The sequence below is a fragment of the Coffea arabica genome, chromosome 2e (genome assembly GCF_036785885.1).
Source record: "Coffea arabica cultivar ET-39 chromosome 2e, Coffea Arabica ET-39 HiFi, whole genome shotgun sequence".
Classification (NCBI taxonomy): domain Eukaryota; kingdom Viridiplantae; phylum Streptophyta; class Magnoliopsida; order Gentianales; family Rubiaceae; genus Coffea; species Coffea arabica.
In genome coordinates this window covers 24,257,152-24,273,566 of record NC_092313.1, presented here as the reverse complement: position 1 = coordinate 24,273,566, position 16,415 = coordinate 24,257,152, and the positions used below count along the sequence as shown (strand labels likewise).

At 32.9% G+C, this 16,415-nt stretch overlaps 1 protein-coding gene and 1 long non-coding RNA gene across 18 annotated transcripts; one reads left to right on the top strand and one right to left on the bottom strand.

Moving 5' to 3' along the window:
- Positions 1–3,419: 3,419 nt before the first annotated feature.
- LOC113732084 (uncharacterized) lies at positions 3,420–15,925 on the bottom strand. Of its 17 annotated transcripts, none has more exons than XR_003458653.2 (7): positions 14,019–14,497; positions 13,864–13,926; positions 10,968–13,031; positions 10,724–10,813; positions 4,446–4,480; positions 4,095–4,353; positions 3,420–3,962 (listed from the first exon to the last, which is right to left on the bottom strand). XR_003458653.2 is itself a non-coding variant. In XM_072080089.1 (5 exons), the coding sequence occupies exons 2-5, from the start codon at positions 13,885–13,887 to the stop codon at positions 3,724–3,726; spliced, it is 471 nt and encodes a 156-aa protein (XP_071936190.1). In that variant the 5' UTR covers positions 13,888–13,926; positions 15,636–15,925; the 3' UTR covers positions 3,420–3,723. The 17 variants fall into 17 exon arrangements, 4 of the variants coding, with proteins under 4 accessions (XP_071936190.1, XP_027113492.1, XP_027113491.1 ...); XR_011840523.1 differs by having other exon boundaries at positions 10,968–12,013; positions 14,019–14,496; XR_003458652.2 differs by having other exon boundaries at positions 14,029–14,496.
- On the top strand, positions 3,884–4,651 carry LOC140036920 (uncharacterized). The gene is made up of 2 exons (XR_011840526.1): positions 3,884–4,024; positions 4,114–4,651. It is a non-coding gene; the product is annotated as an uncharacterized lncRNA (long non-coding RNA).
- Positions 15,926–16,415: the final 490 nt, after the last annotated feature.

Here is a 16,415-nt window from a genome sequence, read left to right as displayed (position 1 = left end):
CTCTATCTCTTTCATTTACTGTCTTGCAATATAAATTGTTTATTTTTTCTACTCACGAGCATTCGTGCTTTCTTATTGATTATTCCACTGTGTGGTCATCAAGAAAAGAAGGTAAATTTCATATTGAGCAAAAAGTGACTCATAACTTGGTTAGTTTTAATTTATCTAATTCATCTCCCCTCTTAGATTATTTTCGATCTTTATAATTGATATCAGAACTTGGTCTCCTAGAGATTAAGTTCAATCGGTTTTTGAGTAAATATGACAATCAACAATATCATATTTTTTGAGGGACAATCTGTCACTAGACCCCCAATGTTCAATGGTTCCAATTATGTGAGTTGAAAAGAAAGAATGATTATGTTCTTGCAATCTATTGATATTGAACTTTGATTTATTATTAATGAAGGTCCATATGATACCTTTGTAATTGATGAAGTCACTCACAGACCAAGACCAAAAATCAGAAATGAGTTGACAGGTGATGATAGAACCCATCTCACTTTGAATGCCAAGACTATGAATGCGTTGCACAGTGCTTTAGATTCAAATGAGTCTATTAGGATCAAAGGTTGTAGGTCTGCTAAGGAGATTTGGGATAAAATTAGAGAAATTCATGAAGGAAGTGAAAATGTGAGAGAACAAAAGAAATCTATTCTAGTCACCAAGTATGAATCATTCAAGATGGAACCTCATGAAAATATTGACAAGATGTATTGTAGATTCAATGATCTCATTAAGCACTTAGAAGTGCTAGAAAAGGAATACTCCATAGGTGAAAAAAATAGAAAAATTTTGAATGCCTTGACTAAAGATTGGGAGAGTAGGATGACTGCCATTGAAGAGGCCAAAGATCTAAACTCTATGTCTATTGAATCTCTCATTAACTCTCTAATTTTTTATGAGCTGAAACTTAAGTCTAAAGTGCAAGAGGAAGAGGATGCTAAAGTGAGGAGGAATTTTGCTTTAAAAGTTTCTCAAGATGAAGATGACTCGGCTTTCTTGGATGGAGAAGATATTGAAGTTGACGATAATGACCTTGCTCTCATCACAAGGAGTTTTAAAAGAATCCTCAACAATGGGAGATTCAGAAGAGGAGGATCTAGCAATACATTTCCAAATCAGTTCAACAATGCAAGAAACAAAAGAAAGCAGGAGACCAACAAAAATCAAGGTGAAAAATGCTTTGATTGCGGTCAGCCTGGACACTACATGAATGAGTGCCCAATGAAAAAAAGAAAGAAGAAAAAGTTGAATGAAAACTAAAGTTTAACAACTTTCAAATCACCTGAAATAATTGCAACTCGGATGGTGATCTTCAAGAAGAAGAAAAATCTGCTCAAATAGCTTTCATGACCATTGGTGATGATAAGGTAATTTCTTGCAACTCTCAACCTGATAGTAATGAGGAATCTGATGATGATGTTAATTTCTTCATTGAAAGATTACATAGCAGTTTGAAAGATTCTTATGCTAGAAATAAGGAACTAAAACAGAAAATTAATTTTCTCATTCAAAATAATGCAAGTTTTTTTCGACTGAACAAGAATCTGAAAGCTGAAAATGATAACTTAAACAAAGTTGAGACTGATCTACGTGTTAAACTTGATAGAAAAATAAAGATTTGTGAATTGTTCAAAAAGGAACAAGGTGATTTGAAAGGAAGAATGGATGGTCTAAATGATTTGATTAAACACAAGAAACAAGTTTATTTTCAAAAGAATGAATCAAAACCATACTTTGACATTCATAAGAAAAGGTTGAATTTCAATTCAAACAAATTTAGCATTTTTAAAAGAAGGCAAGTCAGATTTGTTAAACCTGTTTATGTAAGCAATTCGCTGACTATGTGTAGCTTTTGTTGTCAAGTTGGACACATGAAAAATAATTGCTATGTAAGAGAGAATATGAGAAATGGCATGAAATGCATGTGGATAGTTAGACATAATGCTAACTCTCAATGATCCAAAAAGTAAATGGATACCAAATATCATCTTGTGAACTCTTGTGTAGATGAACTTGGTGAATGTCATTAAGGAATCAAAATGGTTCATTGATAGTGGATACTCAAGACATACGACCGGTGATCCATCACAGTTCATCAAGTTCAAATCAAAATCAAGTGAAAAAGTAACATTTGGATATGATAACAAAGCCAAAACAGTTGGAGTAGGAGATGTTGATAAGAATGGTCAAACTTTTGTTCACAATGTTTTTCTTGTTGATAATTTAAGTTATAATATGTTGAGTGTTAGTCAATTGTGTGATAAAAATCTGTTTGTGCTATTGAAAAAGCATGAATGTCTTATTCTTGACTCAAATTTCAATGTTATCTTCAAAGGAAAAAGAGTAAATGATATTTATATAATTATTCTTGAAAATGTTGATTCTTCTAACCTTAAATGTCTTAAAATTGTAAATGAATATCTTTGGTTGTGGCATAGAAGACTTTGTCATTTCAACATGGATTTGTTAAAAGAAATTTCTAAAAAGGAACTTGTTAGAGGTTTGTCAAAAATTAAGTTTGAAAAGGATAAAATATGTGATGCTTGTCAATTTCGAAAATAAATCAAAGTTTCGTTTAAACCTAAGAAATGTGTCTCTACTTCAAAACCTTTGGAGCTTTTGCATCTTGATTTATTTGATCCTACACAAATTGCTAGTTTGGGTGGTAAAAGATTTTATTTGATTATTATTGATGATTATTCTAAATATACTTGGATGATGTTTCTTGCACACAAAAATGATACTTTAAAAAATTTTGTTTCACTATTTGCAAAAGTTCAAAATCTAATTGAATTGAAAATTATCAAGATTAGAAGTAACAATGGCTTGAAATTTAAGTTTTGTGATTTTCTTGAATTCTGTGATAACAATGGAATCACACCTGAGTTTTCAATTGTTAGAACTCCTCAGTAAAATGGTGTTGTTGAAAAAAGGAATAGAACTCTTTAAGAAACCGCACGAACCATGTTGAGTGAATATAATTTGTCAAAATATTTTTGGACCGAAACCGTTAATATTACTTGTTATGCTATGAATAGAGTTCTTTTGAAACCTATTTTGAACAAAACCTCTTACAAGTTAATATTTGATAAAAAGTCAATTGTTGATTATTTCAAAATCTTTTGTTACAAATGCTTTATTTTAAATAGGAAGGAGCATCTTGGAAAATTTGAAAAAAATTTTGATAAAGGCATTTTCTTGAAATATTGTGAGAACAAAAGAGATTTTAGAGTCTATAATAGAAGGACGCTTGTTATTGAAGAAACTATATATGTCACTTTTGATGAATCTAATGATGATATTTTCAAGAGCGGTTGTGAGGATGATGATGTAGGTATTCAATATGGACTTAAAAAACTCACAATTCATGATCAAAATAATGCTCCACAAAAAGAGAGCTCAAAGAAAGATGATTTTCAAGACAATCAAGCATTAGAAGAAAATAACAATCATGATGATGCACCTAGGAATCTTCCAAAAATTTGAAAGTTTGTTCAAAATCATCCTAAGGAGCTCATCATTGGTGATCCATCCGAAAAGATAAGAACTCACTCCTCTTCAAAATAATTGATAACGCAAAACCTATGCATGCTAGATGACTCAAGAGAAAACGTGCATGCTTCCAGAGGAGTCGGATCCAAATACCTAAGTTGTGTTCAGCCGAAAGTTTAAAGTACATAACAAATTTCGTAGATGAGACTAAATCTTCCGTCGATCCTATCTCTTCCGCATCTGCCGAAATCCGGTAATTATATAGTACTGCAACGAGTAACGTTTAACGATGCAGGCTAAATTTAGGAGGAAGGAAGGAAGGTTCCATTCGACGAAACCCTGCATCATCCCTCCCGATAGCTTGATATCTCCAGATGCTGCACCAAACACCACAAAGGTGGATATGGGATTTAACAACATCAATTTTTTCTCCAACACATCCATTTGGAGCACCGTTTCAAACACTGTTGACAAAACGAGCAGAAGACAAAGGTGTTAAAAGGAGGAGTTTCACACCTGCACGGAGGTATTATACATCAAAAGAAAAACAAAATTCTCAAAACATATGACCATAAAATGTTGCACATGTATCTAACCCTCGACATAAGTCAACAGAAAGCGTGCTAGATTCCAGAGGACAGCTGTTAGAGATCGATCCAGATCCATATCGATGCCTAAAAGCTGCGTTGACCTGCGATCCAGTTGATCAGATCTCTTTTGCATCTGCCAGGATCGGATGATTATAGAAGAACGTTTGACGAGGCTAGATTTAGAAATGGAGGTCTTCATCAATGGAGGAAACACTAAAAGACTAGCCCAAAGTCACCGGCAGCCTCTCCCGAACAATACTAAGTACTGGTATAGTATAAAACAATATTAGTTGGGAGTCTAGCTAGGGACGGTCGTAACACGTGAAGTAAGGCAGATAGAGAGCAAGAAAGGCTTACAAATGGAAGCCATGCACTTCACACCCTTCAAAGTCCTGCGGCAGCAGTTTCAGTAATATTTTAGGGTTAGCCCTTTCCGGTTTTCAGTGCCATAGCTTTTTCTTTTCTTTTTAATTGTATTTTTTTTTATGCCATAGTTATTTATTTAGTGCACATTTTTTGGGAATTGAACCAATTTATAAAAGGTATCCTAGTATTGTACGTTACATATTTGCACATATGTATTTTTTTTTTTTTGTTTACATATGATTTTTGTTTTTAATCAGTTGCATAAGAGGAAATTTTTGGTGACAAATCAAGAAGCAAGTCCCAGTGGGAGAAGGAAAAAGGAAAAACAAAGATCATTTTTTGAATTCTTTATAAGACTACTGAACAATTGCCTGCAGTAATGGGATTTAAACACGACTGCGAAAGTTGGTATAGCTAAATGGAGTGATGAAAAAGGCAAGATGAAGAGAAAGCATTTCTAGTAAAATAGAAAAATTCATCTTCTTTTTATATTTTCTTTTCTTTGTATGTGAGTATGTCCCTGTTTCTTGAACCGGAAAAGTGCTTAAACTACCATATCTGATTTGTTTTACTTGTTTCTAATTTTCTTGTCATTCTACAACTGCCACACCAATGATGAAAGGGAATATTAAGAGACGAGAAAATGGTGAAGCAAAATATATTTTGTCAGAAGATTTTTTTTTTTTCCCCCTTTTGTCGACCCTTTTTTTTTTTTTGGGAGACCACCAAGTTGTTGTTGCGCTGGTAGTCTTGAGTGTATGGAAACGGTGGAAAGTGGAAACATGTCAGACAAGGAACAGATAAGGCAACAAGTGGAGCCTAGTAGGCTCCCATATAAAAACCATGCAATCACTTTCGGTCACTGTAAATTTTATTATGAACTATTTCTTGTTACAAGGATTTGAGAGGAATCTGTCTTCCTAGTGGCATGTTTATGAATTGTAATAGTTTGGCAATTTGCCACTGAATCGTGTAATTTGTATACTTATCTATTTCCACCCAAAAAAAAAGGGAAAAGAAAATATGGCGTATATATCAATTCAATTTCAATTAAAGTCGGAACTCGGAAGATGTTCAAATATTTTATAGTCTGCACTCTGGCGCTATATTTTTTGGGATAATTTCACAAATCTTCCCAGAGGCTTTCATCAATTACAAAAAGCTCCTCTCAGATTTTAAAATTTACATATACCTCCCTTACTTTTACTATTTAGTAATAATGTAGGTCCCACAAAATAAATTTTCTCACAAAATTTCAAAATTACCCTTTTGTACAAAATTAAGAAAGAAAAATATAGTATACCCAAATCACATATATAGTATCAATACATGTCATGCAAAAAAAAAAAGAAAAAACAAAAAAAAACACAGGCACAAACCCCATTGACAACCAATTTTATACCTCAAAATTAAATATCAATGTTCAAATCCCTTTGCAATATAAGCTAATCTGACCTAAAAGTACCATTACAACTTCCCTATGGCATTAAAAATATTAATATCTCAAAAGTAGAGAATAAATTCTACATTTACAATAAAATTATAATAAAACATTTCTAATCCAATGAAAGAAATTCTTATGTAATTATTGACATTTTATAAAAGTTTTTCTTGACAACAAACAGAATATGAAAAATTCCACATTTTCATTTTTCTTCCTATTTCAATCATCAATTTCATTATTTATTTCTCTATCACTGCGAGTCTCTTCATTTTCTTCTAGTTTAACACATAATTTGCTCCCTCTGTTAACTTTGTAGTTTCAATTTGTTAATATCCACAAAACTGAAGATAATAAAAAGAGATTATATTAACTAGAAAAAAAGAGAAGTGAAAATAGACAAGAGATAGAAAAATATATCTTTTTGGATTTTGTAAATTTATTGCCTTAAATTTAAAGTTATCTACCAAGTGGAGGGCATGATAGGTATTTTACTATGCCAAGATAAGGTGAGTATAATTTTTTAAACCTGAGGGAAGCCAAGTGAAATTGTTAGAAACCTCAAGGGAAGTTTCTGAAATTATCCCATATATTTTTTTAGTGGTACCATTTTCTTACATACACACTAAGCTTATCCATCATTTATAACTTATTGTTATATTTCAACTAGACTCTCTTTGTTTGCTCTTTTGCCATTAATAAATTATTAATCACTATATTTTAACTTCCATATTATTTTGGATTAATTTAGGATGCGTTTGATAAAACTAAAGTCTGAAATCTAAAATATAAAGTCTAAATCCATTAAATTATTGATTTGTTAATTATTAAATCTAATACATTTGAGTGCATATCACATTCAGTGATAAGTGAATAGTTTATTACTTAGGTTCCGTTTGATAAAACTGAATCTGAATTCTGAAATTTGAATACTGAAATAATTAATTTGCTGAATTCTACGCACTAAAAAGAAATATATAAATGTCTGAATTTTAATGCTAAATCTATTTATACTGTTTGATAAACATTTATAACTGAATGCTTAATAAGTTAAATTTGACAATTTTGCCCTTATATCTTTTCATCCAAAAAAGAAATAGAACCTATAATTTAATTAGCTTAAAATTGTTAGGTATGAAAATGACAATATTTATTTTTAAATCAAATTAATATAAAAGATGAAATATATTATATGAGAAGTATGAAGAAGATGTGAAAGTCATTAAAAAGGGAGAAAAGAGAAATAGAAAACCCTTAGATAGAGAATATCAGGTTGTTTAATTAGATAAAAATTTTGAACTTAATTAACAAATAAGGGTAGATTTGGTAGATAAGATAAGGTAGTTGAACTAATTCTATTAATTCTTATCAGGATTAAACATTCAGTTAGGATTCTTGTGCTGAAAAAAATACATACAACTTTAGCACTACTTAACAAGTTCAGCAGATGAATTTTTATTTATCAAACACTCAAAACATCTGAATATCTGAAAAAATTCAGTTTCAGCACTTTTTAATATTATCAAACAGACCCTTAGTTTTGAAAGCAAGTTTGCCTAGAAAATTCAGTGCCACTTAATTAATTCAGTTGTTCAATTTTTAGTTATTAAATAATTTGAATATGTTAAGATCTGAATCCATTTAGTTTAAGCATTGAATTGGATTATCAAACAAGACCTTAATCACCCATTTAAAATATGCTTCACAATGTGTGAAATGCACATCTTATAATGCAGTTTAGATTTCATGCTTAATTACCAGCGAGGAGCAACGAGTAACCAAATCCATGAGCTCAAACTCATGAATTGTAATGATTTAAACCATCATTTTATTATGTTTAGACAATACTACCATACTAGTAACAGAGGGAAGGATGCATAGCTGTTAAACTCAACCCAATAAACAAGTTACTAGATCGGGCTTTCCAATGTGATTGGATAGGGAGAAATCTAGTCAACAATTCTGAGAGAAAGGAATTAAAGTCATTTGAGCTTTTCTAAGCTCTGAGCTCCTTCGAACTAAACTCATTTGTGTGATGCAAGTCAAGTTTAAGAGGGGTGGGGGCACTGGAGAAAGGGGAGGAGGAGGAGGAGAGGGAAAGGGAGGTGATGGCAGAAAGAGGGTAAAGAGAGAGACAAATATGGATTAGATCCGATCCAGATCAGGGGTGTGGGAGGGAGGAGAAATGAGCAAGAGGAAGGCATGAAGTAGTGGTAGGGAGGGGAAGGAGGTGGCGGGTGGAGGAGCGAAGAAAGGGAGTTGTCTTTCAAAAGTAACATCCTAGAAATACAAGGAATCAACTGTCTTCTTAGCGATGGCAATGGGACTGTTTTGACACATAGAATAGAAGGTAATTTTGAGGACTTAAGCTAATGTACTTCAGTATTAATTGGTATCAAAAGCAACATCCTAGGAGCACAAGGGAACAACTGTCCTCTTAAGAATGACAACGGAGCGGTTTTGCAACTGGAACTTTTGTCCGTCCCCGCCCTACCCTGCCACCAATTTTCCTGCCACTCTTCCTCCTCCACTCTCCTTGTGAGCACCCACGAGAAAACCCATTTTTTCCCCTTGAGTTCAACAACTAAAATTTACAACTATTACTTAATACTGGCAACGTTATGTGCAATCATTACTAGTACAAATACTAATGATACTACAGTCACATTGCTACAATTACCATTACCAATCCACTGCCATAATGAAACCTCTATTTATTAATATCCCCATTACTACACTACTAAGGGTGCATTGGAAGTTTTATTACTAATAATAATCTAACCCAACATAACATAGAAAAGACTAAGAGGAAAAGATAAAAATAATATCCTATATACATTGTCAATGTAATAAAATTATATGCAAAAATAATTAATTGTAATTATAAATAGCTAGTCAGTACTTTTATTCTAATTAGAACTAATTTATGATCGTTTGGTTACATCAATAAGTTTGATTGTTATATTTAAGTGATATGGTGGAAGGGGCTAGGTTACCCTACCTAGCCCTCCGCCCCATGTAAGGGGTAGGGGCCTCCCCATTACTCCCTCTACAAGGTCTCCATCCCCATTGCCATCTCTATATCCCTCTACTAACATATAATGGATCAAAGTAGATAACAACAACAAAAGGACAATGTCCCATATAAACATGAGGGCCTGAGTATTATTATTATTATTATTATTATTATTATTATTATTATTATTATTATTGCGTGGAGTTAAAAAAGAACAAATGGATATTTGTCCTTAATTCATGAAATGGAGTAAGGTAAATATTAAAGGTTAAAAATTATCCGGTGCATCTGGTGTGTGGCTTCGCATCCGGTGCATCAGGTGCATAGGTGCACCTGAAGTTGATTGGTGAGGCAAGAGTTTAGCATGTGCGACACCGACAAAACGCAGTAGTATTGTTATCAACAAACCGAATTTGATTCATTTGCCGTACGTATAAAACATGCAGCTTCAGGTCGATGGTGATTAAGGAGAAGAAAATCGGAAGCCGATATGCCTTGTTTCGTAAATTGCGACCCATTTAACTTCTACAAAAAGTTTACTTAGAATAATTATTGTAATATTTGTTATGATGCAAAAGCATGTGAGATACAGTAAAATTATTGAGAAAATAAAAACTTTGATTAAAAAACATGTTTATGAATTAAATGTGTGTGCATGTATCTGTATATATTAAATAATACCAATCTAAACACACCAAATAATTGAGCAAATTTAAGCAGGTTAACTTCTCTCCAATACTCTTGTGAAAGGTTATTCATGGTGAGAAGCGTCATTTTCTTAGTGGTAAACTGAAATAGTTGTAGGAGTTGATTTTGGAGGAAAATTGTAGAATTTTCAACGTAAATTATTGCAATTTCCGTAGTCGTTGTCCCTCAAAATCCGCCCCATGGAAATAAAGGTATCAAAATGGGTGACTTGGACGGATTTGGGTTGGGTAAAATGGGTAATGGGTATAAGTGAGTCAACTCATTTATACCCATTTAATTATATGGGTATAAATGGGTAAGTCAAAAAATGAATTGGATAACCCAATTACCCATTTATAACCCATTTATTTTAATTTTTTGCAAACTCATTTAAATTCATTTTTGCAAACTAAGTTATCAATTTATATCACTCTTTGTACCCATCATTAGTTTTAAATATTTACTTATAATATTCAATAAACTTAATTACCAATTTTTTTCATTTATACTCTATGTCACAAAATTACCTATTATTTAATAATTGAATAATAAGAATATAAAAATTTGAACTAAGTACTATAAAAATTAATATAAAAACTTAATCCAAAATTTTTGAACCCCTAACATTTTTTTCATATATAAATTTAAAATTTCATTTTATAAAGATAAGAAAATAGGGTGAAATTTATCATAAATTGGTAATGCTAAAAAATGAGCAAGTTAACAAACTAAGAGAAAATAAAATAATAAGATAAAACCAACAAATAATAATAATAAAATAAAAGTAGTTAACATCATGACAAAATGAAAAATTTGAAAAAAAAAAAGTGGGGGAAAAGAAGAGACTTGGGGGGGAAGAGAATTCTAAATGGGTTAATTGGATTTGATGGGTTACCCAATAAATTGGTATTATTGGGTAACCCATTTATACCCATATATAAAAATTTAAGATACCCATACTCATCTATTCATGGGCGGGTATGAGTAGTTAAGTGGGTTGATTTGCCACCTCTACGTGGAAGGATATGCTGGAAATCCTCAAAAAAAAAAATAAATAAATAAAATTTTATGCCAGAAATGTGCTTTAACGTTATTGTAAAGTTTCAGCAGAGTTGGAGGGCTCACCGCTAACCTCAGCAAGTTCCACCTCCGTGCTTGTTAAGTGGTAATCCGACGCCTCCTCATTGGAAGGAAAAGCCATATCAAGATGATGACCTACGCAAGCAGAACAGTGAAAAGCCATGGTGAAAAAACAAAGCTTCACGTGATGTCTCTCTCTTTCTTTATTTTTTTTTATCTTTTTTTTTTCCCTGACGTGGTGTCTCTATCTCCCAGAAACATGAAGAAGGACCAGAGATACGAGCCAAACCGTATAAAATTTTCTTTTGGATTTGCTCCGGGGGTCTTTGTCGCCTTGTCGGAAGATAAGATATCCAGTGCCATCCAAAATTTGACTGCTTCCTCACCTCTCCATCCTGAGTCCCTGACTATAGATCCGGGATAATTTTGGAAATGTCCCCTCAGGTTTTCTATAATATTACTTAACTCTCTTAAAATTTTTAAAATTTTATTTACCTCACCCATCAGGTTGACAAGATTCAATATTCCTATCAAATGTCATAAATTGAGAATTTTACACTTGCACTCTTAATAACTATTTAACCAAAAATTCAAAATAAAATATAGTTTTTAAACCAAAAATGTAGATAAAAAAAATCAATCGTTATCTAATATTTGTTCATATTTTTCTGTATCGTGGTGGTAGTAAGATAGCAAAGAACATAGGTAAATTAAATCTAATCAAAGTCAACCACTTAAAAAGATTTTGATAAGTAATCAATACTTTGAAAAATTTTGTAAACAATTATAAAGAAGTTAAGAAAATTTTTTTAAGAATTATATTTTAATACATAATGTAGTTTAAGTTGTACTGAAAATTAAACTTATATCTTCAAATTTGTGATATGCAATATAAATCCTACTTATATAAAGAATTTTATAAATAAGTTAGAATTTTTAAAAAAAATTAGAAATTCTTTTAGGAACTATAGTTTAATATATGATGCAGTTTAAGGTGTATTGAAAATTAAAATAATCTCTTCATACTTGTGATTTGTAAATAAATCCTACTCATAGAAAAAAAATTTATAAATAAGTCAAAATTAAAAAAATTAATCAAAAAATTAATATATATTTTTTTGGACTAGATAATAGTTGTTGTATATCTATAAAATTACTCGTTATTGCATTTATAACTACCCATATTTTTGTCTTTTTACTTTTAAACCTTGTTTTAATTTTTATTATTGTTGTAAGTTTGATAGGTAAAATAAAGTAAGGATAGTATTGAAAATCTAAGAGGAGCTAAGTGATATTATTATGAAAAAAACGTCAAGGGAGGTTTGGAAATTATCCCTATAAACTCGTACAATAAAAGGAGGTGAGCAATGAGTTGAAGTACATGAAAAGTGTATTACTCCATCCATCCCAATATTAGAGTCGTTTTTTAAGAATCCAACTTTTTAGGGAGACATAGTTATCATTATACTTAAATGAGGTGGCATTGATGAATTTACATATGTATCCTTTGAATTCAAAATATTTTTTAATAGATGTGTATTGAAATTTTAGAAAGTTGTTTTTTCAAATGGTAAGATTGAAAAACATGTGTTAAATTTCAAATGATGACACTTATTTTGGAACATAAATAAAGTGAAAATATGGCAATTATTTGAATGTGCCAGGATACGACACTAAGAATTGTGCCAGGATCCATTGATCTAAAATTAAAGAAAAAGAAGGAGAAGAAAGAAAGAGAACGAAATTTGCAAACGTTGCACTCTTTCCATCGTATTGACATGGAGCCTAAAGTAAAGAGAACCTAAAGTTGAAAACCCATCCAACTTCAAAATGGAGAATTGCCGTTAATTGGTCGGATATTTATTATCCTAGCAGAAGGTAGTTTGCGAATCATTTAAACAGGAGGATTTCCACCACGCTACTTGATGTCTCCCTCTATTTCTGGTGGAAATTTACTAGCTCAAGTGCTCAGAGTTCCTTTCTTTTCTATGGCGTACCAGATCCTCAGGGTATGAAGATGAAACTTCACAGATTATTAGCTAACAAATTTGTCCAAAAAATACGTCATTCATTTCGACTGTTTTTTAATCTCAGACAAGTAGTCACACCGGCCCACAAAAAAAAGAATGATGCGCAAATTACCAATTAAATTATTGTTTGAGTTTTTGTTCGAAGACCGAATCTGCTTTTCTAACTTTCGACCACTTGACTTGAGAATATTTCGCCAATTGTCAAATTACATTATTCAAAATTGATCAAAAGTCGAAACATTTAACGTATTCAATTGATCAAAAGTCGAAACATTTAAAACTAAAATATTTTCTATTCGAAAAAAATCTAAAAAGGAGGAGGACTATATCCAAAATTATTCTCGTATGATGCAACCAAATTAATCTGAAGGGACTCGTATGATGCAACCAAGTTAATCTCGTATGATGCAACCAAGTTAACTACGCCTCATTAAAGTGCTACGCTAGTACATAGTAGTTACCAAAAGATTATGAATTTGCACTCTTAGGTACCTTTCACTTGCAAGTTTAGGATATTCAAAATTGAAGAACATGAAATATGCTTTTAGGGTGCAGATTAACCAGCTGCCTACTCCGATTAAGTATGAAGCATTCAATTACACAATTCTTTTAGATTTTTACAATGGTGAAACTGAGAGCTTAAGGAAGGAAGAATTGTCATTCTAAAATTAACTTAAGAAAAGGTATGAATTGGTAGAAAACACAAAAAAGTAGGAGACATCTACAGCAACTAAAGTTAAAAAGGTTATAACTCTAAAATAAAATATGAAAAGAAAAACTTGAAAAAGTCAATCAAGTATTAAACGGATCTGCCTCCTGCCTGCCTCTTCAAGAGACAAACAATTATTGATATTCAGGTACTAGCTGGAGAATAAAAAAGAGAAGGGAAAAAAAAAAGGAAAGAAAGGATGTCGAGCAATTTCAAATGAAACAATTTACTTAGCCAAATATCACTCTTGGCATCAGGGAAGTTCAGTAACTAACTAAAAAAGGGGAAATGAATGGAAAAGTACTTGTAAGGATTACATATTCCCAAAAAAAAAAAACTAAGACGGAACAGGCCGATATAAACCCTGTGCAGTTGTGCTACATGGTTTTTTAGGTTACATAATTTGCACAAAAATACACAACTTAAAGGAATGCAAGAGCACTCACCTTGAAGGTGTTTCGTAGAGGCATTCTTCAAACTGATTTGCCGGAAAGGCTGGCCACAGTCCCCTGTAATATCCTTGATATTCAGCTACTGAAAACTGTTAAAAGAAGTGCTCTAATCTTCAAGAAGATATAGACAATGACCGCAAATATGGAACCTGATCAAACCTTTCTGATCATCTCAAGAATAAGCATTTTGTTTAAAAACTTAAAACTCTTCCCCAAGGTAGAATGTGAACCATCCCCAGCCTTGAACGGAGGAATAACCAAATAGTAGCAATTAAAAGAAGGCAGTAGCTAGTATCAGCAATAATGCAAAGCACTTCTGTAGGTGATGGATATGTGTCGACTTTATGTGCCCACTTGCAAGCTGCAAGTGCATGTCAATTTATGCTCGTCACAATATGCTTGTTTTTGCCACACTTTTTCCACAATTTTCCGGACAATAATGAATAGTAAGGACAGGGAAAGCTCGTCATTCATTTCTAGAGGTCCCCAGGCGCCCATTATGTTTTTCAATCAGCAACAACTCCCCTTTATGTGTACCCCTTTATGTGAATTTACTTTATGTCGAAATATACCATCCAAGTATTACCAACCTATATTACAAGTTTTTTTTTTTTTTTTTTTACTTTTTTTCCAGCAAAGAAGAAGTGAGATTCAAGAAACAATGAGGAGGAAAAGGAATTTGAATCTAAGACTTCTACGTTTTGAGATCTCAACTTTAGCTACTAGAAATGTACTATTAGTATTAAATCTATATTAATATATAAATTTAAAGTTCTCAGTGTTGCTTATATGGACAACAAAGTAATTTAATTTTTCCCGGCCATGGTTTTTGTTTGACACCTATGCTACTAAAAGAACTAAAAAGTGCCCAATATTAATTTAGGATTTCCCGGGAAAAAGACCAAGTACTGGATAAAACTTCAACATTTAAATTAATGAAGCTAAACTGAAACAGCAAAAGTGCCCAACATTAATTTAGGTTTGTTCATGAGGTGAATAGATGGCTATTTGGGTAATTTTTGGTGCTTTGGTTGGTGTTTTTAAGTTGCCAACTATAAGTGTGGGGATTAAGGTGTCCTGGTATAAATGTATTTTTTTCCCTCTTTTACAAGAGGTGCTGGAAAAGAGGGATGGTGCAATTGAAGGGAGGGATGCGATTTATGAAACTAGGAAGGAGATAAGGAGAACACAGAAATATGTATATTACGATTATTTAGTTCTTTTGGAGTAAGGATCTTATTTTTATTAGAAAGGTCTAAAATGTCTGAACGAATGAGTCCAACAGCATTAAATTGTTTGGAAGAAAATTCTTTAACATTCAACTTGAGGTTCGAAGTGAGCAGTTGGTTTAATTCGATCTCAAGGACAGCTTCAGGAAAAAATATCAGACACTTGTGTATCCTCTCTCCAAATAAGCGGAGGAAAATCAAGTTTTTTTACAAAAAAGAATTAGTGATTCCATCCTTTGATGGAAGAAAGGCCAACAAATAGTTTGCAAGTCTGATGTTTGCTTCCACTTTGGTGAGCAAAGTAAAACCAGTCCGAAACATGACCAGAAACTTTCATAAGGGAATAGGAGCAGAGCAGATCTAACAAGTAGGGAATTTCTATAACGTTATAGAGAATGAAGAAACCAAGGATGAGAATAGCGTTTGGGATAACCTGTGCTATCTGAATAGCCCAAAAGGTCAGAATTTGGGATAAGAAAAGAGGGGACTGAGAGGCAAAAACCGGCCACAAACTGATCTCTTTAAACAATGACATACCTCGGAGAAGGTCGGTAAGCAACCTTAAAGGGCGAGCTACCCAAGCCTCAAACTAGGGAAGGATAAGTAAGCTGTGGCAAGTTGATCAGCCTTTTTCCTGATCAAGGACAAAGGGAATAGTATCAATCACCCCGAATTCATTTTTCTTTGGTTGTTTAGGAGCCAAAGGAATGTCACCAGTCGAATCACTCCCTACTCCTTTAGGGGCTACCTCCTAAACTGGAACTTGGGAGGCTGCATCAGAGTTTCGAGAGATGTGCTCAGGAGAACTCATGACGTTAATGGGACAGTGAGGGTGAAGAGGTGATTTCTGACCAGACCAGTTGCCTTGGATAGCTAAAGCGTACTCCTGAGTGGACAGGTAGCTATTGGAAGATCACCTGCTTAGTTTATCAAAGTCGGGGCTAGGTCCCCCGGTCTTTCTCCGAAGATTAAATCAGTTCAGAATAATATACTAGTGTAAGGATAGTTTGAGGGTTTTAGGCTTTTACCAGAGAAAAATCATCCCCTTCTCAGTAGGAGATTCCTATATTTATAGGGGACAATTTGGAGGGAAGGACTATGAGGTTCAGGTCCCTAGAAATTTGACTAAGACAGCATATCATCCTGACTTGACCACTCTGGGCAGTGAGCAGTGTGTCAGAACAGTGAACAATGTGTCAGAGGTCACATCTGCTACTTTTCAGTTGTCATATCCTTAGGCACGATCTCGGTTGTAGTGTGCATCATAACTCCGTTTCGAGGTGACAGCAGATGCCAAGTTCACTTCGGTTATCAAGG